General features: G+C 63.3%; 1 protein-coding gene across 1 annotated transcript in view; it reads right to left on the bottom strand.

Annotated features, from left to right (window-relative positions):
* Nucleotides 1–25,413, bottom strand: part of NKD2 (NKD inhibitor of WNT signaling pathway 2) — a 28,053-nt gene extending 2,640 nt beyond the window's left edge. Inside the window, exons 1-6 of the mRNA XM_048224350.2 lie at nt 25,269–25,413; nt 24,871–24,950; nt 2,363–2,423; nt 1,164–1,291; nt 670–765; nt 65–212 (exon numbers count right to left, since the gene is read on the bottom strand). Coding sequence (XP_048080307.1) covers nt 65–212; nt 670–765; nt 1,164–1,291; nt 2,363–2,423; nt 24,871–24,950; nt 25,269–25,413 — 658 coding nt within the window. The remainder of the gene's footprint in view (nt 1–64; nt 213–669; nt 766–1,163; nt 1,292–2,362; nt 2,424–24,870; nt 24,951–25,268) is intronic.
* Between the last annotated feature and the right edge of the window lie 687 nt (nt 25,414–26,100).

The following is a 26,100-nucleotide window of genomic DNA, read 5'->3' as shown; positions in this document are numbered from 1 at the left end:
GTGCGGGAGGGGCTGCTGTCTAAAGCAGGGTCTGCGGGGGTGTCTGAGCAGGGGAGCCCCTCACCCTGGCCCGTCGGGGGGCTCTCCTTCCTCCTGCGGGGGGACTCAGGGCTAACTGTCAGCTTCACACGGAGGGTCTTGCTGCCGCCAGAGGAGAGGCTGACGGAGGCATCGACGGCCTCGTAGATTGTGTGTATCAGGCTGGACATGTCCTGAGGACGGCCATGGCGTCACCGAGAGGCGGCCTGGGCAGGGGGCCCTCCGTTGCCTCCAGGCGGCCTCCCACACATGCCTGTCTTGGCCGTCTTTTTGTCCCCCGAATCTAGCCCTGTGCATGCCCCGGGCAGCCTGGGGGCAGCCCTGCTGTTACTGGGATCACATCTCACGGATGCTTAAATTTGAACCCACTCTGTGTTCAGAGGACTTAGCAGTTGGACGCCACATTCTGCACACAGGCCAGAGAGTGCAGGCGTGTGTCCGGCCCCACCGCCCCGCCTGGGAGTCGAACCCAGCACAGAGGCCTGGAGAGGTCTGTCGGATCCAGCAGACAGCGGCTCTGGGGTCCCTGGGCTGCTCCCCCGACCCCTCCCCACCTGCCTCCTGGGGCCTCTCCTCCCCTCCCGAGCTGGGGGTGGCATCTGTCTGTCTGTGGGCGGCCGGGCACATCACCTCCCTGGTGGCCTTGCCGCTGTGGTCGAAGCCGTAGAGCGTGAACGTCCACTCCTGACGGTTGTTCTCCTCCACGGAGACGTCACACTGCAGCGCCTGTGGGGGCACGTGGGACACAGGCGGGCAGGGTCACCCTGGGGCCCCGGGGCCTTCGGGGCCTTCCTGCCATCCTCGGAAGACCAGCGCCTCCCACGGCCCCAGGCCGGTTTCTGTATCCTTCCGGCAGCTGGCAGGCCGCCCCCGGGAAATGCCTCAAATAATCTGGTGTCAGAGTGGCTTTGACTGAATTCACAGCAAACCCCCCCCCCCCCCCGCCGCCTCGCTGGAGCCTGCTGACCTCCACTGGGAGCAGGTTCCCGCTTTTAAAAGCAGCTCCAGCCTCCCCCACCCCCGACCTCGGCCGCACCTGCCAGACTGCAGAGTCTGCAGATGCCCATTCAGGGCCCACGGCACCTGCCCCGGCCTCCCCAGGGGCGGCAGGAGCAAAGACCTACATCGATGTTGAGGTGCTTCCTGCCCGGCCCTCGTGGGCCCTCCCGGCTTGCTGCTCTCTCTCCATCGGCCACGCTGAAGATCTGTCCTGTGCCCTCACGGCCCACGGCTTTCTCAGCGGGGAGAACCACTGGAGGGAGGAGAGGGTTGGGAAGGTCCTTTCCGGGCCCGTCGGGGACGCAGGAGGTGCGGCCAGGGAGCCACGGAGCCCTCACCAGCCTCTGACCCCCGCCACCAGGGCCTGACCCGAGAGCCCATCCTTCAGAGCAAGGAGGCGTGTGGGCCCTGTGCAGGGGCAGGGCGGCCCTCCCCTGGGCTAGCAGGGGCAGGCATGTGGCCCCCGCTTGTGCAGGCGCACGGGGTGAGGAGGTGCCCGGGCCGGCCGTGGGACGTCCTTGCCCGGGGACCTCTGGGAGGGCCACTGCCTCGTCCTGCTCCCCACCCCATCCACACAGTCCAGTTTTCCCTGGACGCCAGGACCCGGGGACACGTGTGTGTGCTGCGTGTCCGCTGGGCAGCGCCTCGTCCGGTGGGGACAGACGGACAACCAGCGTTCATCTGTTCTCTGGGGTTGGAGCTCAGGCCCGTCCCAGCTTAGCAGCTGCTGACCAGTGCTCATACTGGTGGGAGTGGGGAACCCGTTTAGGGCCTGAGTCCCCAGCGGGGAGGGTCTCGGAGCCCTTGAAGGGGGCCTTCTGCTCAGCCTCCTTGCACCCCACACAGCTCCCCACCCAGGTGAGGCACGTCTGATCACCTGTCACGCTCCACACAGACACACAGGCATGGCAGGGGCTCCAGTCCGTCAACAGTTCACACTGCCCGTTTCGGGCACCCAGACCTGACCCGTGGATTCGCCAAATGGCTTTCACGCGGAGCCCGGCCGTCCCACCTGCAAGCACAGGCTCATGGGAAGTCCAAAGAGGCCCCTGTGACTCCGACAGTTGCTTCTCAGATCCCCGGATCCAAAATCCCAATCCCCTAATTCATGTAAGGAGTCCCAGAGAAATGTCTTTCCAAGTATATTTCAAGACCCAATGGCCTTTAAGACTGGAGAACGTGGCTCGCCTGCATTGGTCTGGGCTTGGTGGGACACTCTGGGGAGCAGGGTCCCCGTCGCCAGGGCTCCGCTTCTTCTGACGGCAGCTTTCGGGCGTGTGCTCTGGGCACGGCTAATTTATGAGCTTTGGGGAGAAGGACTCACCCTCGAGGGGACACTGGTCCTCCCAGAAAGGCCCCTCCTTCAGGTCCCTGCTGGGCGGCTCCTGCAGGGAGAACAGGGCAGTGAGGCCAGGAGGCTCAACAGTGGAGACCCAGGCGTAAGCCCCGGGCACCGGCCCTAGACTCCAGCCTCCTGGGCTGTCAGGTGCTCTCAGCCCAGAAACACCAAGCCCTCCATGCCTCACTGAGCCTCAGAGTTTAGAAAGCACCCCCCCCCACGGTGTTGTCCAGCCCCATCGGCACCGTGTCCAGAGGCCGTGGCTGCCCGTGACCACAGCAGCAGCAGCAAAGTGAGCCCTGTGTGCCCTGGGTGAGCGGCTCGGCCTCTGCAGAGGAGACGGGCAAAGGCAGGCACCAGGCTGCCCACGGAGGGCTCCCCAGCCGCTCCTGCCGCTTCCTGCAAGAACAGGGACGAGGGCGTGGGGGCGCCCGCCAGGCAGAAGCCCCTGGGCCTCCTCAGCCCATCTCAAGACCAGCACATCTGCAGGACAGCTTAGGGACGGAAGCTGCAGCCTGGAAGTTCACAGTCTCGGAAACAATTCGGAGAAGTAGACAACACGGAGAAAGCAACAGCAACAGTATGATCAGGGAAGCCTCCCTGAATCAAAGGGTCCCTGGACGGCCTGGAAACCGGCCATCCCAGAAGCAGAGCCCTTCCCGGGGCGGCTCTCCGGGAGCCGGGCATCCGGGGCTGCCCGCACGTCTCTGGCTCTGAGCCCAGTGGAGGGCGGGAAGGGGAGGCTATGTGTGCGTGTGGACCCGGGACCCCTCGCTCTGTGGCTGGAGTCCTCCTGGGCCACCTGGGGGCCCTCCTGTCTCGGGGCTGCAGACCCCGGCCTGGCGTCCAAGTTGGCATGGGGCCCAGGGGCTCATCCCCAGAGGGAACCCAACACCCCAAATGCCTGTCTCATCAGGCAGCAGGCGGGGGAGGAATGGGGGCCCCTGTGCCACAGCAGTGCTTGGTTAGGGTCCTGGCAAGGGATGGCGGAAGTTTCCGGATGGACCCGCTGCCACCCCCAGGCTACTGGCAGGGGGAGGGGACTGGACCCCACTCCTGTCTGCAAGTGGGCCTGAAGTCCACGCCACCGTGGGCGTCCCTGGGGGCCACTTACCCCTGCAGCTCTCCTCCTGCTTCCCAGACAGACTGGGAACCAGAAGCATTCTCCCAGGGAGGTCAAGTCTACAAGCTGCTGTCCAGGGCACGTCGGTGGCCACGGGCAGCTCTTGCCCAGCGGCAGGAGGACGAGGCCACAATCCGCCGTGGAACAGCCTTGTCCCCGGCCCCTTGCAGTTCACCCAAACCATCCGGAACCCCAGGGGCGGCCTGACGGCACCCTTGCACTGGCCCAGCCCTCAGGGGCCTTCTGGAGGCGCAAGGCTCCGCAGGAAACAGGGCGCCTGCCGCGTGCTCTCAGGTCGCCTGGCGAGGGGCCGGGTTCCGCCGGCCAGACTCTTCCAGCAACCCCTCGCCCATGCTCTCGAGGGTGGCCTGTGTGCACCAGCAGGAGGAGAAGGGACATGGGCCTTCTTCACAGCCAGAATACACACCGTGTTTACAAAAGCATGGCATCCTAGCGTGCTCCTTCTGAGAGCAAGGCCCAACAACCCGCAAAACAAAAATCATGAAAAAAACTGGAACGTTCACCCCAATGTACAAACTGGTAATTTTGCAGGAGGCGTTGAGCAGAAACATGAAAGGCCCTGAAATCCTTGGGCACAGGGAAACCGCCCGTACAGGCACCCGCAGCTCTGGGTGCACGCTGCCCCCAGGCTTGGTGAGGACCAGCCCGGACGGCCCCTCCGCGTGGAGAAGGGGGTCTCCCGGGAGGGGCCACCCAGAGGGACAGAGCGCTCCTGGCTCTCGGAAGGTCTGCTGGCTCACGGGGCGGGTCTGCAACAGGCGGGGCCCAGCAGCCGAGGAGATGTCCGCTGGGAGGGAGGCTGCCCCGGGCTCTGACGGGACAGGGCCGCTGCAGGGACAGGGCCGCGGGCACCACTGGGAGCCATTGCAAGGCATGTGCTTCCAGCGTGGGTCCCTGGGCCCAGGAAGGGCTCTGGGGCGGCAGGGAGGGGGGAGACCCCTGCCCGGCTGCCTCCAGAGCCCCCGCGGACGCCCCCTCCTGGCATCGCCTTCTTTCCCAGTCCCCACACGACCAGCCTGCAGGACCAGGCTGCTCTGTTGCCCCTTCTTAGGGTGCCAGGGAGGAAGTGCGCTCGCACTCCGTGTAACAGCAGACGGATGCCCTGCCGTGCGCTGCTCACGGCTTTTGCTGCTGGCACTACGGAGCTGCACGGGGCACGCAGGGTCCTCGTGCCACCGCAGACGGCCCTGGGAGTACACAACCCGCTCTCACCTGTGGGACAGGGCTGAGCTCTCTCCCCAGTGGACATTAAGATAGAGGCCAGGCACTTCCAAAAACCTGATCTTGGGTTAAACTTTTTCTGCAGAACAGAGCAAGCCATGAGGCTGAGGTCCGCGCCTCCGTGGGGAGCCAGGTGGCGCCCGGAGTCCCGGGACGTGGCCCACGCACGGCTGGCCTCCTCTGGGGAAGGACTGGGCACTGGAGGGTTATGTCCCGAGAGCATGAACAACAGAAATCGTGTTACAAAGGGTGGTCGGCTGAGGCCCATGCCGGGGGAGCCCCTGGGGTCACCCCATCAGACGTCCTCTGTGGGACCCAGTTGTGAGCACAGGAGCCCCCCCAGTGAAAGGTCCCCAGGGCTCTGGCCACCCTGCTCCACGCATCCCCCAGCGTCCCTACCAGGCTAAGGGTCAGAGTGCTCACATCTGGCAGGATTCTAGATGTTTCTGCTCCCCCCGCTACAATCCCAGAGTAAAAAGAACAGTGGGACCTACTTCCCGTGGACGTAAGGATGAGGACCAGGTGTGCACAGCCACTCTGCAGGAAGGAGCTCCAGTCACCCAGGACACGGCCGGAGCCCAGTCACGCTTCCCAGGTGGGCGGCGGGGCACGAGACCCAGAGGCCGGAGCACAGCCCCCTGGCGGGTCTCCTGCGGGAACGTGGTCGTATGATGGACGCGGTCATCGCCGGGGGGCGGCACCAGCACGGGCGTGTGGCGTCAGCGGCCATCTGGCGCGGCTACCCTTCCCTGACAGACGGAGCTCCATCCGCCCCGACACTAGAGCACATGGCAGCTGCCCGGAAGCACAGAGGGTCAAACAGGGAAAGAGGGCTCATTTGTGCAGAAAAGTAACGATTCTGGTCCCTGTGACTGGAGACTCCAGACAAATTCATCCTGGTCACAAAGGTCACACAAAAACCCCTTCCGTCCCTGCTGCTTTGGGTAAACCGAGGGCCGAGAGCTTTCACTGGGACGGACCAAACCTACCACCACCCTTGGCTGGCCGCCGCCCACCCTGCCCGGGGGCCCAAGGGCCGGCCTCCCAGAGCAGCACCGTCCCCAGCCCCCACGGATGCCCCCTCCCCTGCTGGAGCAGCTGCAGTCCCCCCGCAGGCCCCTCGCTCCCCCCAGAGGAGCCCCAGCCTCCTGCAGATAAGCATGCGGACCGTCACCCGCCCCTCACTCCTCTGGCCCGCCCGGCCTCCCTGCACGAGGTCTCTGCCCTGTCCTCCTTGCTCCCCACACTGGCAGTGGCTCTGTCCCTGCCGCAGGGGCCTCCTGCTGACCCCCGGGGCCGCTCTCTCCCAGACTCCGCTCCCGCCTCCGGCTGCCAACCACACATCCTCCAGCATCAGCCGGGCACTGTTGGCCGTGGGGACGGGAGCAGAGCCCACTCTGACGCTTCACTTGCGCATCTCGTTCTTTACAAGTCACAGTTCAGTGGCTGTGGCCTCGGCCACCAGTCCCCACAGTGCCATCCCCGTCCCTCTCACCCTGCAGGACTCTCAGAGGAGGCCACCTGGGCCCTCGGCAGCTGCCCCCAGAAGCCACCGTCCACATCTCCTACTGAGACTCTGCCCTGAGCTCAGTACAAACCTGAGGTCCTCGTCCCCCCTACAAGCAGCCCCTGGCCTGCATGGGTCCTGGAGGAGCCCGGATTGCCCCGGTGAGGCTGTCAGACGCCCCCACAGCTGCCCATGGGTGCACAGGTGCTGGGAGTTTGGAAGAAAAATCTCAGCTCCTGGCCTGCCCTGAAAAGCCAGAAGGTCCAGCGCATGTTCCTGTGGACCCCCACACCACGGCCGGCCCCTTGGAGACTCCCATGCCAGCAGAACCGTGGCGATGCTAGCCGTGCAGCCCGCATCCCGGTGGAGGGCAGGGGACCGGCTCCTATTTAAGGCCACGTGGGTGTGGGGGTGTTGGGGTTACTGGAAGGAGAAGCATTTTGTAATGCAAACAATCCCCCCAGAAGGAGTCTGCTTTTCAAATGTCAATGTTCTATGCTCCAGGCCTGGTGCACCTGTGATTTTAGCAAACACACTCCCGGGCTTTGAGAGTCGTCTGTTTTCCTTGGAAACCCATTTCCCCGACTCCTGGGAAGACCCCAAGGAAACCTGTGTGGTCGAGTCTCATGTGCCTTCCTTCCAAACCTGTTGAAGCGTCTGGTTCAAAGCCTGCTCCCCACAGAGTCACACTGCGCGCTGGAACGGCCGTCGTAAGCGCAAGGCCCCATGAGAACATCCTGAGCACAACGGGGAGACAGCTCCGGCCTCAAAGCCAGGCTACCTCGAAAATGGGGGGACAGATCTGCCAGAAGGGGCAGATGCCTGCTGCTTCCAGCGACCCCAAGAGGACTCCCCAGGCTTTTGCTGGAGGATTCGGTTTCCCCCGGGGGCAAATGTTTACTCCTGCCCAGAAACCTGCTCTGTGTGTTGAGTCCAGGGGAGCAAGAGCAAGGAGCCAAGGACATCCCGTTGTGTCCCCGCAGAGCGCTGGGCTGCAGGCACCTGGTGGAGCACGCGCCTCCCTCCCTCCACCACTAGGGAACCACCCCTGCCCGCCCTGCTCTGAACTGCCCCTTCTTTTGCATTAAAACGCAGAGAGACCCACTCAGTGGGTTCACTGCTCCCTTGTGACCTGGAGCCCCTGGGACCCCTAGGGTCCTGGAAATAGGGTCCTGTTCCTTGAATGTAAGGGGCAGGCCTGGGAGAGGAGGTGGACTGGAGGTGGGGCAGGGAGTCCAGGCAGGGGTGGGGGGAGGGGGAGAGATGGGGAGGAGGGGGAGCAGGGGGAGAAACCCCAGGCAGGTGTTGCTGGCCATTTTCCAGAACCAAGTGCTCTCGACACAGCAGCCCCTGGGGCCTCCCAGACCCTCAGGGGAGGACGGCCCTCTAACACAGACGCCTCCAGAAGCTGCATTTCACCAAGTCCCCATGAAGTTGGGGGACGGTGCTCCCGGGACCACCTGCGGCCCAGCATCCCGCCACCTCGGCCCTCACCGCGCGGGCTTCCGACGGGCCTGCCAGGGTTTCTGACCTTCAGGAACCAGCCTAACCTCCCCTCCCTGTCATGACACGTGCGGGAGGTGGCTCTGCGTGACACATGGCGTGGCTGCGTGGCACGGAGCCACGACAACCACCGGCCCTCGGCTTCTGCAGTCAACACTGACTGACCAGCGCCGAAACTCCCAGAAGCAAAGCCCGCGGCATCGGGAGCCCCCAGGACAAGCTCTGCCGGGGCCGGTCCTGCCAGCGGTGGCAGCCCTGGGTGCCGGGTGCAGGGTGCCGGGCGCCCCGTGTTGGGTAGAGGCCGGCACAGGGAGCCGCGGGCAGGAGACGGTGGAGTGACGGGGCAGGTGAGGGCCTGTAGGTCTTAGAAAGGAGGCCGTGGGCTGCAGAGGAGAGGCCCAGCGTGGGGGTCCCCTACATGGTCCCCGGCAGGCTTGTGCTGCAGGTGGCCAAGGCCACTCTGGGGCAGTCTGGGGAGTGTCTGGGCTCCTGCTCGGGTTGTTGGGGGGCAGGACATGGGGTGGGATTGATGTGGGGTGAGAGGTGGGGAGTTTGGGGTCAGAATGCAGAACTGGACCTTGTGGGGAAAGGCAAAGAGCAAGGCCGGGGTCCCCCAGAGGAGTAAGGACAAGCACCAGGGCCGGCAGGGTCAAGGGGCAAGAGCGCAGGGCCGGGGCAGGAGGCAGGAAGGGGGCGGGCGGGGGCTGTGGGTGTAGGGAGGGACTACAGGGGCCAGTGCTTCCAAGGCTCTTCCAAAGAGAAGAAGCCCCGCTCCTGCCTGCCAGGAATCCACACGGTTTCCAAAGGCCACCGGATTGGAGGTCTGGGGACGCGTCTGCCCCCAAGTGTCTAAGGACATCGAGGTAGGACTCCTTGCAGGGTCTGTTTTGACCAGAAACACCCGCGATGGAGGAGGAGGCCGCCGTCAGATGGAGTTTGACTCGGAGGTGACCTGCCAGCGCGTCTGTCTGGAATCTGGAATCGCCATGCCAGCTTTGAAGTGAGCAGCGCTCTTTCCACGGCTAAACACTTGCAGATGTGACCACGCAGTGTGACGGGCTTGATGGCTCTGACACATGTGTGCTGGGCCCCTCAGGCCCCGCGCGGCCGCCCCAGGGCTGCCGGGCTCCGGAGGCGGCGGCCCGGGATCAAGGACCCCGAGACCACAGCTGCCCCGGGGAGGCGGGCGGGCAGGCTTCCCGCAGGAGTGTAGACGGTTTCCGGTGCTTGCTTCCAAAATTACAAGGCTTCGAGCTCCGCAAGGGGCCCTTCCGGATTTTGTCCGTCAGTGCTTCTTGGTTAGGACTGTTTAATCAGACTTTATAATCACCAAATTTGGAGTTTATGTCTAGAAACGCAGTAATTTGGGGATCAAAGGATCTCCTGAAATAAACACGTCTGTGTCTTCACACGCCAGCGCTCTGCTGGAACTTACGTCCCCGGTGAGGTCAGGCAGCAAAAGGACTGCCTCCGCTTGTCTTCTCCCCAACGCGCTTTGCCATACTTCCGCTTGTGTTATTAAGAGAAGATATGGAGTGTATTACACACCCACTTACCCTGGTCTCTGGAGATTAACAGCACCCACTCCCCCCCAGAACACCCTGACCCCTGAGACAGTCCCCAAGGACCCCACATGTGGACCTTGCTGGGGGACGGCTGCCCACTGTGCAGCAGGAATGGCAGAAAACCCGCACCACGGGGGTCGGGAGCGCCCACGCGGGACCCGCGTGGTAGACAGGCCAGCAGCCCACCCAAGCCCATCAACGTGAACTAGTGACGCGTGTCTCCCCGGGGGGAGACCCAGGCCGGCTGCCGGAGGAATACCTCCCCCTAAGACGTCAGGGAAGACGTCCTCACCGCAGTCAGCGAGAAGCCGGGTGCAGGCACCTGGGTGTCAGGACGCCCCCGCCCCCCAGACAGGTATTGTGGTGCATGTGAGCTGCAGGGAGCGACGCCACGAAGAGAAGCTGCAAGACGGCCAGCCCCAGGCTGTATGCGTGTTGCCCACGTCCACGCCCCTCCCAGTCCCCGACCTCATTCAGGAGGACGGCAGGCGGCTGGGGGCAGCGGTGACGTTTTCAGCACAGACGATACATGCATGTGAGAGTACACACGTGTGATTGTATCCCGTCTGCACACACACATGGCACAGGTATGCATGTGCACACACCATACACACAGCACACGTGCAGACATGGGTGCACACGGCACATGCACACGTGCAGACACGGTGCACACGGCACACGCACACGTGCAGACATGGTGCACACGGCACACGCACACGTGCAGACACGGTGCACACAGCACATGCACACGTGCAGACGCGGGTGCACACAGCACACGTTTCTACCCCCAGGTAATTGAAAAGGGACCATAAATATGCCAGAAACGTCTTCGGTGACTTCGGGCCTCAGCACACTGGAGCTGTTTTCTGTTCAGCATGAAATGTTAGAGAACCCTTCTGCAGCTCATGGGCAGACTTGGTTTTCTTCTCCCAAACATGCCTGCTACTGTTTTGATCTTCAGAGTTAATGATTCATGATTCCACGGAAGAAGGAAAACCAAGGGTGACTGACCTTCCAGACCCTGCTGCTGTCCTCTGAGCTTACTGGCCACAGAGGCCACAGCGGCCACAGAACACAAACAGGACCCCCGTCCCCCAAACGCCCAGGCCGTTGCCTCCCCCCACCCATCCTGTGCCGACGAGGTGTCAGGTGCAGACCCTAAATCCAGCTCCCCTCCCTCTGAATCTCCCACGGGAACCCCCCAGGCTTCTCTTTTCATTTGTATTAAAGCCTCATGTTTCCATTTCAGAGGGAGACTAATTCCAAAGTTTGGAAAAGAACCCATGCATTTTAAGTTCGTTTTTTGGGGTGTTTGTCTTAATTTAGAAGGCTCCGTTTGTTACCACACAGCACATGCGCTAAGTGGAGATATTCAGGCTGGAGAGGTTGAAAGGCTCGGCTCTGGTTACAGCCCCAGGACCCCGAGGACTGAGCTACCCTGGGAGAGGAGACTTTGAAAGCACCTTCTTAGCACCATGCGGGACCAGCGGTGTGCGACCCCCACACGGCTCTGTGGTTGCTGCTGGACGCTCCTGAGCTCACTGGGGAGCGGGCGCCCCGCCAGACCGTGCCCCTCCTGCACCCTCCCGCCCCTCCCACGCTTGGAGGAAACCTGCACGCATCTTCCTTAAGCAAGGATCTCGACTCAGAAAGGAAACTGTCGGTGCCCAGGCCGAGCGCTGAGTGCAGGACGCACACGCCTGCAGCCTCTCCGGTCGTTTGGAAGATGACACAGCCCGGTGACTCCCAGGGTGAAGACAGATGGATCCTGCAGGGAGGCCTGGTCACCCTGCCCTTTGACCCGGACGGCCCCCCTGACCCTGCCTGGCTTCCCGGTGCCCCCTCGGCCCCGTAGGCGCTCACGCGATTGCCCGCTGCCTCCCCCAGCCCATGGGCAGGGCTGGTGCACTGTAGGGCAGGTGGGCCTGCTGGCTGGAGCTCAGGCTCTGGGGGTCTACCCACCTGGCTGGGTCCCGGCGGCACGGCTCCACGCAGTGTGGCTCTGGGCAAATCGCCTGGCCCCACTGTGCCTTGGTTTCCTCCGCAGGGAAGGGGAGACGAGCGTTGTGAGGAGTCCTCCTGACTGCCCACTGTGGCAAACAGTCCGCGGTCCCGTCAGCGGACGAGGCAGGGGCTGCAGGGCAGGCTTCAGCTCCCTGCCCCCCGCTCTCCTGCCACAAGATGTAACAATCTCTTTCCTCTGGCTCCTACGATTTTTCTCCTTATTACTGCTTTCGGCAACGTGATTGTCACCCACACATCCTGACGTGGTTTTCTTTATCTGCTCGGAATGCATGCAGTGTCTTGGGTCTGTGGTGTGGAGTTTTTATCAGATTTGAAAACTTGGGCTTTATTTCCTCAAATACGTGTTGGCTCCCTGTCTTCTACCCTCTCAGGGGCCGACAGGTGCTGGCGCTGTCCCTCGGCCTCTGGCGCCCCACGCACATGGCGCTGTCAGGTCCGTCCTCTCTGGGCTCCGTCCCGGGCCACCTGCAGGGCCGTGGCTCCGGGGTCGCTAACCTCTGCCCGCTGCGCCCACCTGCCTGCAGACCCATCATGTCCTGCTACTTCCGAAGCTGTGTTTTCACGTCTAGAACTTGCATTTATGTTTTCTTCCATCTTCTCGCACTTCCCGCCTCCCTGTGACTTCTCCTTCCTTCCCAAACACGTGCGGCGTGTTTCTAATCATGGTTTTAACGTTTTTGAGGGCTACTCCCACCCTCTCCATCATGGTTCAGTCTGTTTTGATAGATTTTCTTCAGGTCATGGGTCACGATTTCTCAATTGTTTTCATGTCTGAATAATTTTGCTTGTATGCTGGACATTTCAATCTTCCGTGGTTGGGGCTGGATTTTGTCATATAGAGCATTGTATTTCGTGGTGGTGTGCGGTTTTTTGGACTGGGGCTGCTTTTATGCTTCTTTAGGGCAGGGCTGGGGCAGCTCTGGCCCAGGCAGTCGGCCCCACCCCTGAGGTGAAGCCCTCCGAGGACCCTGCCTCGTCGTGCAGGCCAATGGGAGTGGAGTGCCCACCCTCTCTAGACCCCAGGAGTTGGGGTGTCTATGCGTTTCTAGGGGCTCCTTCCCAACTTCTCATCTGTGTGCAGATCAGCCCCCACCATGGACCTGCGGGGACCCCTGCCCTGGCCCCCACTCTCTAGGCAGCCGCTCTTCTCCAGCGGCTCCCGAGACCCTGAGAGGTGTCCCTCCTTCCATACTGTGGCCTGGGAACTTTAAGCCGCCTTCGACCTCTGAGGGATCATCGTCTGAACATCGTGGTGTCACATACATGGTCCAGACTTCGTGCTGTGTGAGGCGGTTGAGGGGGGCAGACCTGGTCCCTCCATCTTGGCCAGATTAGCCCCTCTGGCCAGCCCAGTTCCCAGGCATGCACGGCCGTCCGCACTGATGCCTGTGGCATCGGGACCTGGGTGTCTCCCGTCAGCAGACCCGTGCACAGCCTTCCCTCCTCGTCCACAAGCTCAGGCACTTCTAACTCTACAAGGGGCGTTTTTATGTGAGGACTTGGAAAGAGCTCTAACACCAAAATGTTGACTGATCCAGATTCCCTCCATGTTCCTGCACATGGGATCCACCGTGGACCACGGCCCAGGGTCCCCATGGCTTTAACTTGCAGTGTGAGATGGATTTCTCTCGGGATGAGGCCGTGGAAATCGCCTTCTCCCCTTTGCTGAACACGAAAAAGCGTGGTGCTGGCTGGGGAGAGAGGACAGCCGTGCATCCGGACTCCCGTTCACGTTCCTTCCAGGAGGCAAGGTGCGCATCCTCCCGACGGTTCTGACTACGTGCTGCACGCCTCACCAAGAGACAAGAAACGCCAGTGCGAGCGATCTCTTATGCCTCTTGCATCTGCAAGGATTCCCGACAATTTAAAAAGCAAAGCCCTCAGCACACTCAGAGGCAAGGAGGGGCGCGTACACCCCTGCGACGCACTCTCTGCACCGATTTGGCTGACGTTTCCTTAAAACACAGGAAAACCACCTTCTCCAACTCCAGCTGCAGAGGAAGGACACACGGGGGTTTGCTACACTTCCGATGGAGCCGTGCTGTCCACGTGGCAGCCACAGCCACATGTGGCTATTTAAATGTAAATTTATTAAAATGGAACCACATTAGAAATCCGTTTCTGTTGCATCAGCCGTGTTTCAAGCACAGATGTGGCCGGCAGTGACCCTGCGGGCAGTGGGGACACACACCATGCCCCATTCTACTGGAGGGCATCCAGGCCCGTGCCCCCAACTACAGATGGGGAAACTGAGGCCTCAAGCCATGCAGTGACTTGCCAGGGCCACGGGGAGAGCCAGCGGGACTCTGGCCCACCCAGCCATCCGGCCTCCAGCTCATGGGACGGTGTCTTGCAACGGCCACATGAGCTCCCTCGGGCTGGGGTGAGGCGGCCCCCACGCCCCCAGCTCTTGGCCACACTGAAGGTGAGCCCCAGGAGGCTTCCACATCCGGAGGCCCTGACGTCTGACCTGCCACGTGGCTGGGAGTCGCCTGCTATTGGCCGCGGCACACTGACGCTGACCTCAGTGCCCTCAGCAGGGCAGCTGTCCGGACCTGCACGGCACCCTCCCTGGATGCCCGGGAGGCAGGCGCCTGGCCCCACCCTCCTCCTGAGCTGCGGCTCACATCCTGGCTCCGTAGTGTTTGGATTTTTCGAGTCAACTGTGGTACGGGCCGTGCAACCTGGGCAAGGCAGGGGCCAGAAGGTGCTGGACAAGAGACCCCAGGTGCCCACGGGAGGGCTGGTCCACGGCCGCGGAGAGTAGGAAGGGCGTCCACAGGGCGGCCCCACGCTCTGCCCGCCCAGGCCCTGCCGGTCCACAGGCACTCTACGCCAGCAGGCGTGGCCAGCGTGCCCGGCTAGCAGAGCAGTGTGGTGTGGCCTGAATGCCTTGCAGGTGGCCTCGTGGCAGAGGCTCACCCCCAGCCCCCACCAGGGAAAGAGGTTTTCACCTGCAAACAAGCAAACGGGATTGCCAAAGAGCCAATGATGCCGACGCACGCACAGCTGCCAAAGTGTCCAGAAACCTAACGAGGGACACGCGTGCCCTCGCCAGGGGCACCTGTGGTTTCCGTCGCTGCCGTGGTCCCCACATGACAGCGAGCAGAACGATGCTCCCAGCCCTCGCCACGCCGCAGCAGGACGAGACAGATCTGGGACCTCCGGTAGCCGTCCGGAGCACTGCCATCCAGGGGAGGTCCCCGCCGTTCCACGGGAACGGCGCGTGCGTGCACACGGTAAAGACGGACACAGGCTGGCTGGGGCCCGACCTGGGCCAGTCAAGGCCCTAGCCTGCAGACAGACAGCTTTCAGCCGCTCCTATGCAAGGAGCGAGGGGGGCCGTTAACATCCCACCCCCCGCCCCGGACCTCGCACAGGAAGCCTGTGGCTGGCACATATCACCCCGCAGAGCAGCTTTCGTCTGGCACTCTCGTGGGGTTGGCTTCCAGCAGTTTACCCCGTTTCTGGGAATTTATCAAAACAAGCGTAGCTGTATTAAGATGTTTCTGGAAACCCTATTCCGATTCTGGAAAACCAGGCTTCAGGATTCCTGGGCAAATGAAGGCCAGTCCTGGAGTCCCCCCCAGAGCAAAGAGGGTCACTCCACGCCTGTGTGCCTCCACTGGGCAAGGCTCTGCAGAGCGGGAGGGGCCTGGAAGGTTCTGCCCACGGAGGCTTGCGGCCAAGTGCAGAGAGGGAGTGGGTCAAGCAGCCCAGGATGAGTGGTGGAGGATCCCGTCCCACCAGGAGGGGGCCCTGGTGAGCGCAGAGTGGGCTGGGAGGTGGCAGGGACCCCAGGAGGTACGCAGGGCCCATGGAACCTCAGAAACCCAGCTGCGGCTGGGCGGCGGGGGGGGGGGGGGGGATGACAACCAGTTGGGTATTGGGAAGATGGATTAAATGGGCAGGTGGGAGGGCAGGGGTTTGAAACAGACAGGGGGAGATGGTCTCAGGGAGCAGCCAGAGGCCCCCTTGACAGCTGACATCCACAGGCATGGCTAGGCCGGAAGCCATACATGAAACCCACAGAGTGGGACAGCAGGGAGGCAGGAGGCCAGGTGGGGGGGGGGGTCAATGGCTACACTTGGACTCCTGGGGGAGCAGGGCAGTTCCAAGTGGAGAGATGCACTCACCTGGCCATGTGGGCAGCAAAGGGGCAGAGGCCCAGTGAGAAGCCTGCACTTGTGGGAATGGGCACGGCTTGGCCAAGTCCAAGAGGTTCTCGACCTTGGACGGTCCAAGGGGCTGGCGGAGCTGCTGAGTGATGGGGGTGGCAGGGAGGCCGGGGTGGCCAGACCGTTGTCCTGGGCAGACGAGCGTGTGGGTCCAGGGCTGGGGAGACGGCTCAGGAGTTTAGTCATGGCATGACCCTGGTGGACAAGACCAGTGGGCCGAGGGACAGGTGCTGGGTCACGTGAGGCCGACACCGATGCCTGGTGTAGCTACCAAGGGAGGAGGAGTTCCCTGAGGAGTGGATGGGACTGGGGATACGGTGCTGGTCAGACAGGCCAGGTGTCCAAGATGGAACTACGGGCATGATCCTGCTCCCCAACACTGAGCATGAAACCCTGACTTCACCTGCAGGAGGCGAAGAATGTGCTGGAATGTGCCATGTATTAGCCTATGGCCGACATCTTGTGTCTGGAGAGAGGTCAGTGTTACCTGCAACCCACCCTTGACACCTGGGCTGGCCTACCCCAGGCACTGCAGGTACCAAGGCTGTCTGCACAGCAGGTGGGGAGCAGGTGTGCGATGGGGCGCAGGTGGGGGCTGGGAGCAGGCGGGGAGTGGGACGGGGAGCAGGTGGGGGCTGGGAGCAGGTGGGGAACAGGTGCAGGGGCTGGGAGCAGATGAGGGATGGGGGAGCAGGTTGGGGTGGGGAGCAGGTGTGGGGGGGAGCGGGAGAGGGGCTGGGAGCAGGTGCAGAGACAAGGGAGCAGGTGGGGGGCGGGGAGCAGGTGCAGAGACAAGGGAGTAGGTGGGGAGCTGGGAGCGGGTGGGGAGCAGGTGTGGGGGAGCAGGTGAGGGGCAGGGGAGCAGGTTCAGGGACAAGGGAGAAGGTGGGAGGCTGGGAGCAGGTGGGGGCGGGGAGCAGGTGGGGGGCTGGGAGCAGGTGTGGAGGTGGGGAGCAGGTGGAGGTGGGGCACCTTCAAGGGAGGCTGCAGGCAGCGGGCTGCAGACCAGAGTGTGAGGAGAGGAGCTTCTGCGGGGTGCTGGACGGTGGGGAGGTGCCAGGAGGAGGGCCAGGCTGCCCGGGCCCTGGAGGACAGGGAAGGAAGGACTGTGTGCTGCTTCAGGGGGTCCTTCTGGAGAGTCAGGCTGAGGTAGAGAGAAGGTAAAGAGAGCTGCACCGGGCCTCCCCTGTTCCTGAGCTTCTGTAAGAGGCCAAGTCCCAGAAGGACAGAGACATGGGACCTGAGACCCATGGTTACAGGAAGGCCAAAGCCTGGGGAGGTCCTGCCACGGCGGCAGGGGTGCGGGGACACAAAGGCTGGCAGCCTCACCATCCCGAGCACGGAGAGCAGGGAGGGTCGCTAGGTCCTGGCCGCGCTCTGAATTCACATCCTCGGAGACGCCGGACAGCTGTGCGAACGTCATCTCCAGGTTCAGTTCTGTGTTAAAACACACCGTGCTTTCTCCCTTCTCTGATTTTGGAGCTCAAAACTAGTCTTCCTTGGAAGACAATGCAGAACGAAAGGAAAACAGATCCTTCCTGTTCCGGCTGCCGCGGGCTGCCTCTTGCCCTGAGCAAACTCCAGCTAGCGCAGCAAGGGGGATGGAAGGGACTCAGTCTGAGAGGAGTCAGTGGGGCCCCGGAGGCTGCTGGGACGCGGGTGGGGTCCCTGTGAGGCCCTGCATCCCGTCTCCCCCAGGCTTCTCTGCAGAGACACAGCCCCAGCGAGGGTCCTGACAAAAGCCACTGCTCTGCTCGAACATGTCATGGTCACACACGGCACAGCGTCCAGAGCAAGGAAGGATGGCTCCCACCTGGAGGGAAATTTGACAAGGCGGGCTCAGAGCAACCCCACACGCCAGGCACTGCACAAGTGCACCTGGGTCAAGTTGCACAAATTAGGCAGAACATAGTCTGCAAAGGTGCACGGTCTCTCTGGGGAGCACCAGCCCAGCACCTGGGAGGGAAAGGAGTGGGAGGACCCAAAGGTCCAGGCAGGGATCTTAAAGGCCTCCAGAGAGGTGACATGTGAGTAGACACCTGAAGGAGGGGAGGCAGTGAGCTGAGCTGTGGGGACAGGCTTCCAGGCAGAGGGCAGCACATGCAAAGGCCCTGGGGCAGGACCAGGATGGAGGCAGACACAGAGTGGGTGCCACTGAGCAGGTTCAGAGGTGAGACGCAGGTGAGGGGGGTAGCCTCCCAGACCTTCACTGAGGAGGTGCTGGCATCAGCCCTGTGTCCCAAAGGCCCCCTCAGCTCCAAGGCAGGGGAGGAGGGTGGAGGAGGTCTGACGGGAGGGGAGGGGAGGGGGTGGGGAGTGGGTCACAGCGGAAGGGGGTGGAAATGGCCGATTCTGGCCCCAGCATCAAGAGCCGGAGTTGAGGGGTTCCGGAGGAAGGGGGTGTGGGTGGGACAGGCAAGGGACAGAGGGCCTGACGCTAACGTGGAGAAGTGGATGCGCGTGCATCTTGCAGGTGGTCTGGGCAGAAGGCCTCCTGAGCATGTGGGGACCTTGATGCACGGCTGCCGAGCAGCGCCCTTCAGAATCTGCCCAGCGCAGGGGTGGCCCCGGTCTGCGGGGGACTCCTGAGGCTTCTCCCGTCAAGCTGGATAACTCAGTACCCTGAAACCGGTCCTGAGCTCATCACAGCTGTTCCAGGAGCAAGGCTGCTGTGTCACGATCCTGCCCCCAACAGGCTCCCCGGGAGGGGCCCCTGCCAGCCATCCTCCCTCCCGGGTTGGCCACGGAAGAACACTAAAGCTGACCAGATGGGGGCCAACCACGATGGGGAGCCAAATGGGGATTTGGGGAGCGCGGCCGTTGTGCTCCCTGCAGCGGAGAACTCATCCTGACTCCGGCGCTTGTTTGCACGCACAGCTTAGCAGCACCGAGCTTCCCCTAGCGGAGCGTGCGGACGTGCAGGTGCGTTCTGGGATCGGCAGACGCTGGACTCAAGCTACTCCAGCTGTCGCTTGGTGGGGACGTGCTTGGGGCGGCCTCAGAGAGAGGCCCTCCGCTGACGTGTAGGTGGGCAGGCCGCCCCATTCTCCACGGAGAGCTTTGCAGCTTTCGTCCCTTGAGGCCACACGATGCAGAGCACAGAGCTTTCAGCCTCTGCAAGTCCCGGGGGCGGACCGGGCTGAATCGTGCCTCCCACATCCCACACCTCCCCGGAAGCTTGAACGAGGCCTTATTTGGAAGTGGGGTCTTTGCACGTGTGATCGGTTAGAATGGGTGGTGCTGGCTTCGGGCAGACCCTAACCAGTGGCTGGTGTCCTTGTAAGAAGAGGAGGAGACGGACACACGGACACGGGAAGAGGCCTCGTGTAGACCCAGGCCGAGATCGGGCAGGTGCGGCCACAAGCCCAGGGGCTGGAAGAGACAGGGAAGCAGCCTCCTCCAGAGCCATCAGGGAGAGCACAGCCCTGCAGACGCCTTGATTCAGGCTTGTGGCCTCTAGAGTCTTGATGGAATAAATGTCTGTGGTTGTAGGCCATGCGGTGCATGCAACACAGGTAGCCGGAGGCTGCTCTCTGTGTGGTTATCCTCCAATACCTAATTCCATGGCACTCCCAGCGTGTGCTTACACTATTTAGCTATTGATCAACTCCAGAAAGATGTACCGCCAAACGTATGGGGGCCTGGTGTGCATACAAGGGTCCAGCTTCCTTCAGGGAGAATCACCCAAACCCTCCTGGTGGGGACAGGGAAGGATGTGTCCCAAACTTCATCCGGGGACCCGGGGATGCTACAATGGTGGCTGGCCCCTCAGACCCAGAGGACACTGCACCCCAAGATGGTCAGGGTCAGCCGGCCAACCTCTCACAAACACTGGGAAGAAAAGAATAGGAGAGGGAGTGGAGGGGCAGGAGGAGCCGAGGGGGTCTTCCCTGAGAAGAACAGGGCAGCCAGACCCGGCCGGACACGTGAGTGGGAAGCCCAGCTGCTCGGCGCCCCACAGCACAAGGGAAGAAACCGCGTGTCCTAGCAGCAGACCTCTCTCTGGGCCCAGCTCGCCCCACAAGACCCTGTCCCCGGCTGACACCGGCTCAGGGACGCTGGCCCAGCCAGCCCCACGGCCTCCCCAGCACGGCTGCATCCAACAGCAGGGCAGCAGGTCCCCACCGACCTGACACCCGGAGTTTACGCGGGCTCTGGTGTTGGGCTTATGCCCCCGTGAAAGTCAACGAGGTCTGGCGGGTGCTGGTTTGTGAAGAGTGAGGTTCTAACCAGCAACCCCCCCGGAGCTCTTCCAGCCGCGGGCCTCCGGCAGAATGAAGGAGCGACAGGCGATGGGGCTACTTGGATGCCCACCCGCGAGCGCACAGCGGCTCACCACGCCCGTGACGGGGCTGGTGACGTCAGGCCTGCTCTGCCTCCGGAAGCCGCGGGTTCACGAGCAGCAAGGTGGCTGTATGGGCAGCGGCCACAGAGGCCTTCGCAGTGGCGGGTCCTTCGCTCTGTGTGCAAGAGACTCCGGGACGGTGTTCCCAGAGCGCGGATGCTTGGTGCTTTTACGCACCTGTCCCGACCGTGTCAGCGCTTCTCTGAAGCTGCCCCGAGCGTGCCCATGGACGTGGGGGCTCCAGGCTCCCGAAAGCCGCCGCCGTGTGAGAACACAGGCTTCACACGCCCGAGTGTCCCCAGGGTGGAGGGCTGCACACGCTGCCTCCAACAGCTTCCTGGGAGCTTCTTCAGAGACCAGCATCTCAGTCATGACCACTGTCCTGGCACAGGGGGAGGCTCCGGTGGGCAGCCTCTGGCCCCGCCACGGCCCCGCCAGGCCCCGCCACGGCCCCGCCATGGTCCCGCCAGGCCCTGCCACTGCCCCGCCACGATCCCACTACAGCCCCGCCAGGCCCCACCACTGCCCCACCATGACCCTGCCACGGCCCCGCCACAGCCCCGCCAGGCCTCATCACGGCCCCACCAGGCCCCACTAGGTCCCGCCATGGCCCCACCACGGCCCCACTATGGCCCTGCCACAGCCCCGCCATGGCCAACACAGGTGGGTCCTCTGCCCCAGCCCCGAGGCTGGCGTGCTGGTTGCAGCCTCGCCTGATCCACCCCAGAGTCCTCGCCACACAGCACAAGGATGCCCGCAGTCGAGCACACGAGAAGTGGGCACACACACTGCCCCCCAGCGGCCAAGTGGCCCACAACAGCCCCACTGCCCTGCACAGGTGCCTGGCGGGAGTGGACACTGCATTCACGGTGTCTGGCCCTTCCATGTGTCCCTCAGCCCCTCCAGAGTGTCTGATGCTGCTGGCTGCATGCCACAGACCACCCCACCACCCAGGGGATGGTTATGTGGGCCTGGTGGAGCTCCCTGTCCTTAAGAGTCCTGCCTGCAGACTGTATCCATCCACACTTCCAAGCCGGGACATGGGGCAAACTTCAGCCACTGAACCGCTAGAGGCCACTCAGAGCTGCCAGCTCCTGCACAGGGTCCTAGTGGCTCCTCAGACGTGGACTGGCTGGGATCACTGGCTCATCCTTAGGGAGAATGTGGCCTTGGGGGGGATTTGCAACTTCAGAAGCACAGGTAGGGGTGACGGGCTGATGTCACCCGACCTTGGGGAGGCGTTCCCTGGTGCTCAGCGAAGCCTGGGTCCCAGGATGACTACCGTTGGTGCCCCTGGGCCTCTGCACATCTGCGCCGCCGTGCCACACGGCAGGGCCACGTCTGAAGACCCAGCCACGGTGCTAGAACCCAAGGCCCAGGCACACGGTGAGCACGCAAAGGAAAGCAGAGGGCTCCTGGCCTTGATGTCAGACACCCCATACAGGCCAGGTCTCCAGGAGGTCACAGCATCGCCAGGGCATAGGTCACGGAAGACCCAAGCCTGTGGAGCCCTGTCACCTGTCCCACTGAAAGTCATACAGGCCACCCCGCTCCTTCCACGAGGCCCACGGCCCATGCAATGGCCCAATGGCATCCACACGCTAGTCTCGGGACACATGCTGTCCCTCTCAAGTGTGTCCAGTGCGCGGTTTACTCCCCACACCGAGCTCTCTGTGTGGGAAGAATTTCCCAGGAATTTCTAGAAGAAGCCACAGTCACTCCACTAACGGAGACATGCAAGTCCCACCGCTGCCATGGCCTCTGGCCCCGTGGTGAGCAGGTGAGCAGGTGAGTGGCGGCTCACTGGCTGCTGGGCGGGAGAAGGGTGAAGCCTGTGGCAGGGACCTGCCGGGTCCCAGGCCCTGGCGACTGGTTCCGGGGAGCGCTCACCAGGAAGACATCACACCGTGCCACAGGGACAGAGCTGAGCCCCCAGGTTTCAGACGAACGCATGCCTGTGGTTAAGATGAAGTGTGCCATGAGCCAGACGGCCTGTCCTGGGGTGGGGAGAGACGGACACATGCGTGTGGAACCGGCATGTGTGTCCTTGGGGCTGAGGTCTGCTCGAGATGGGCAGAGTCCTAGGGGCTCGACAGCCACATCCCTCGAGGCCGTCTCAAGGGTCCCACGCAGCAGCCTTGGCCACGACTCCAGCGGAGTCTCGGTTAAAATGCTGCCTCTAGGGCTCCGGAGCTCCAGAGTCAGGTGGAACTGTCCCCGTTTCGCTCACTTCATGGAAATTTGTTCATTTGCAAAAGAATTTTAATTGTTAGTGGTGATTCCTGCCCTCTGAACTTTTCCTGCCAACCTCCGGGAGCATTACAGAAACTACAGACTGCAGGGAGGCGGTGAGCAACTGTGCAGAGAGAAGGGCACGTTTCCGGGACGGAGCTGTCCCCCCGGCAACCACGACCCTGCTGACCGCTGGCCATCCCCACCTCCGACCACGACCCTGCTGACCGCTGACTGTCCCCACCTGTAACCACGACCCTGCTGACCACTCACTGTCCCCACCTGCTGACCACTGCCCGTCCCCACCTGTAACCACAACCACCTGTAAGCAGACTCTGCTGCCCTCATTCCTCATAACTGTCATGCATGCACGACCTCAGTTACTCCCCTTCCGAGATCCTCTGTGCTGCACCTGCCAGCATCCCACACTACCCCTGGCACAGCCCTGGCCCTCCTGGGGGCACTTGGCAAGGAAGTGATGCAGGTCCTGCCAAGATGAAACGGCAGCATTTCCCAGAATCGGCATTCTGGACGTCGAAGCAGGCAGCCCACCTGCCTAGGAAATGCTAATATCGATCAGTGTTTCCAACGTGCGCCAAGCAGGCACCAGGAGCCAGCATCGCTGCCAAAACCAACCTCATTTCCTTTGTTTGGGGGGAAGAGGAGGACAGGTACAGCAGGTGGACACACACTTAATTTCCATGAGGTCATTGGGCAGCACAGGGCACCAGCGTCTGCACGAAGACACAGCAGACCGTGTCCCTCCCCGCTGTGCCTCAACTTCCAGGCTGGACACCGCCTCCAAGGACACAGCTTGGGACCCCATGCACAGAGAAGGCTACAGGACGCCTGGCCAGAAGCAGGAGGGACGTACGACCCAACCCCCAGTGTCCCCAACTGAGCAATTTCCTGGGGCAGAACCGGAGCAGGGGTGTTGGGGCAGAGCTCGAGCTGGGCAAGAACCGCCCCAGAGTCGCTCCGTGCCGTGGCGGTGGCAAGGACCCGTGTGCCTCCATGCCAGAGTGCGGTGAACCCAGGCTGGGAGGTCAACGCCAGGCTGGTGCCTGGCCAGAGGCTCGCAGCCCCGCAGCCGAATGTGGGAGATACAGTAAAGTCATGCTGCTGTCTTCCAGCGAAAATGCGTTTAACAAAAGGGGCATCCTGTGCTCTGAGACTGGGCTCCCTCTGCACCTTGGTGTGAAAAGCACCTTGCTTCCACGTCAGCTTGGGCTACTCAGATGGCACAGGCTGGGGGGCTTAGGGACACAGCTATCTATCTCACAGTCTGGAGGCTGGAAGCCCGAGACCAAGGTGAGGGCAGATTCTGTGTCTGTGAGGCCCCTTCCGATTCTTAGATGGGTGTTCCTGAGCATCCTCCACGGCAGACGGAACAGGGACCCACCTCTCTAGGCCTCTTGTAAGGGCACCGACCCTGCCATCGGCGCCCCGCCCTCATGCCCGGATCACCTCCCAAAGCCCCCACCTCCCCACACCATCACCTAAGGGGTGAGATTGCAACATAAGAATTTTGGAGGAACATAAACATTCAGACCGTTGCAGGGGACAAAACAGAAAGGGAACAACCCAAGCCACACCCCACCCGACTCTCAAAAATGTCCCGAGACTGGCATCCGTCAGCCTGAAACACCGTTCCGGCCCCAGCTGCAGACGCAGGCCTATGGGGCTGGGACTGCCTCGAATGTCACCGCCAGGCTCTCATCAAGTGAGTGCCCTCGCCCAGACACCGCCAAGGACTGAGAGCACAGTGCCAGGCCCGTGCCCACATGCCCAGCGGAAGGCCCCAGGCCTGAGCACCGTGTGAATGCACACGCAGATGACTGGTCACACACGAAACTGAGCCCTTAACCCCATCCCCTCATCGACACGCCCCCTCTCTCTGGCAAAGGAAACAGAAAAGAGGGAGAGAGGGACCTGAGCTGCTCCCTGGCCCGTCCTGCCCCGGTCCCCCGCACACGGGAGCACACGTCCAGCCAACATTACTACAGGGTACCCAGAAAATGCCTTAAAAAGTACTTCTTACCTTCCCGGGTGTGCACGGAAACGTCACTCCCAGAAAGCGGGACCCGTAACTCTACCATGTGTTCATTTCGGGGCATAACGGACCCCTTCTCAGGGTGCTGCACAAGTGTCTGCAGACACACTTAGCCTTTCTCTTTAGCAACCGGCCAGAACAAACGTCCTTCTAAAAAGGGAGTGGACATCCCGGTGAGCTGGGACACTGCCTGCGGTGGGCTTCGGGGGGGGGGGGTGCTGGCAGGACCGAGCAGGGGTCTCAGCCATCCACACAGATCCAGTTCACACGGATGCCGATAACTGGGTAAGGACCCCCTGGTACCCCAGGCCGGGCTGTTCTCTGCTTCTAGACCCATCACCTTTCAAACCCACTCTCAGGGTCACCGGGGTCCTCAGCCAGACACCGCAGCACCTGCAGCCTGGGCCCCTCGGCTGTCCCATCTGGAGCCCGCCTGCAAGCCAGTGATCACCCAGCCCGCAGATGGGAGGCGTGGTGGCCTCAAAGCCCAGCCATCTCTACACTGGAAGCCAGTGACCCTCACACATGGATGGCCAATGCCCTCCCCTCCAACGCCTCCAGTCTGGGAGCCTGAGGCTTGCTGCACAAGAGCCCAGGTGCAGAGAGAGAGGCTGGGGAGGAACAGGCTGCGGCCCAGCTGCCATCACCCTGGCGTGCCCTCTCGCCCACCCCGCCAGGGGTCACGACCCTGACGCCCGCCTCCCTGGCCCACAGGCCTACCTGCTTGCTGCCCATGCTTCGCTCTGCCTCCTCCGTGCCTTTGCGGCCACTCGCGAACGCGGACACCACGAAGCTGTCCCCTGCGGCCCCGCGAGCAGACGCGCGGGAAACGAGGCACGGAGGAAGAAGGAGACGCGCCGTCAGCCCCAGGCGCTGCCTGAGCCGCATCCCGCCCGCCCGACGCGCCCACCCCGGCTCCGCGCGCCCCGGGCTCAGGGCTCAGGGCTCAGGCCCGAGGCTGGGCTGGGGTCCAGGTGGGGGGACGCGCACGCTCCCGGAGACCCCGCGACATCGTCCCCACACCCCGCGGGCTCGAGGGCGGGACGCGCGCCAGGCTCCGGGCTCGGGGTCCTGGCCGGTGGCAGTCCCGCGCCCCGGCCGCCGCCCGGCGCGCTCACCTTCGGGGCTCTCTCTCCGCTGGGGGGCTGCGGCGGCTGCGGCTCGGCCGGGGCGCGCGGGGGAGGGAGGGGACAGTGAGTGGCCGCGCCCGCCCGCCGCCCGCCGCGCCCGCGTCTCACCGTGCTTGGACTGACACTTCCCCATGCCGCCGGGGGCCCCGGCGCCCGCGCACCCGGCGCCGCGCTCAGGGGCGGGTCGGGGCTCCGGCGCCGGGGCCCGGCGTCCGCGGGGGTCGCATGTCGGGGGAACCGGGAGGCTGGGCGCGCCGGCGCAGCGGCAGGGACGCGGGTGAGCTCCGCCACGGCGGCGGCAGCGGCGGTCCGGCTCCCTCTGAGCGCGCGCGCCCGCTCCCGGGCTTTAAGCGCGGCCCCCGCAGCGCCCCCCGCGGCCGCCGCCCGCAGCGCACCGGGCCCGTGGACCCGCCCGCCTGCCGCACCAGCCCCGGGCCCGAGGCCGCCCGGGAGCCCTCGGGGATGCGGGGTGGGGGCTGCCAAATGGGGACGTGGCGGAACGGCACCTGCCAGCACGAGGCCCTGGGACAAGCCGCCGTGAGGGTGGGCAGGGACTGCAGTGGCCCTGCGGTTCCTTGTGGACTCTTTTGGGGGCAGCTCCCGACCACCCATCAGGCCATCTCTGGTCGGGATCCCCCATTCTAGAGGAGCCCAGAACACCTCCCTTCACAGGAGAGGACCCCGGGGCACCGCCAGGGCTTCAGAAACAACCTGCAAGGTGGCTGGGGTGGGGGGGAGCTGTGAGAGCATTCCAGACCACGGGAGGTCTGCCGGGAGGAACCTTGGAGAGGGCAGCCAAGGACGGGTCTCCAGGCAGCAC

Source organism: Ursus arctos, unplaced genomic scaffold (genome assembly GCF_023065955.2).
Source record: "Ursus arctos isolate Adak ecotype North America unplaced genomic scaffold, UrsArc2.0 scaffold_15, whole genome shotgun sequence".
Taxonomy (NCBI): Eukaryota; Metazoa; Chordata; class Mammalia; order Carnivora; family Ursidae; genus Ursus; species Ursus arctos.
This window is presented reverse-complemented; position numbering and strand designations above follow the sequence as displayed.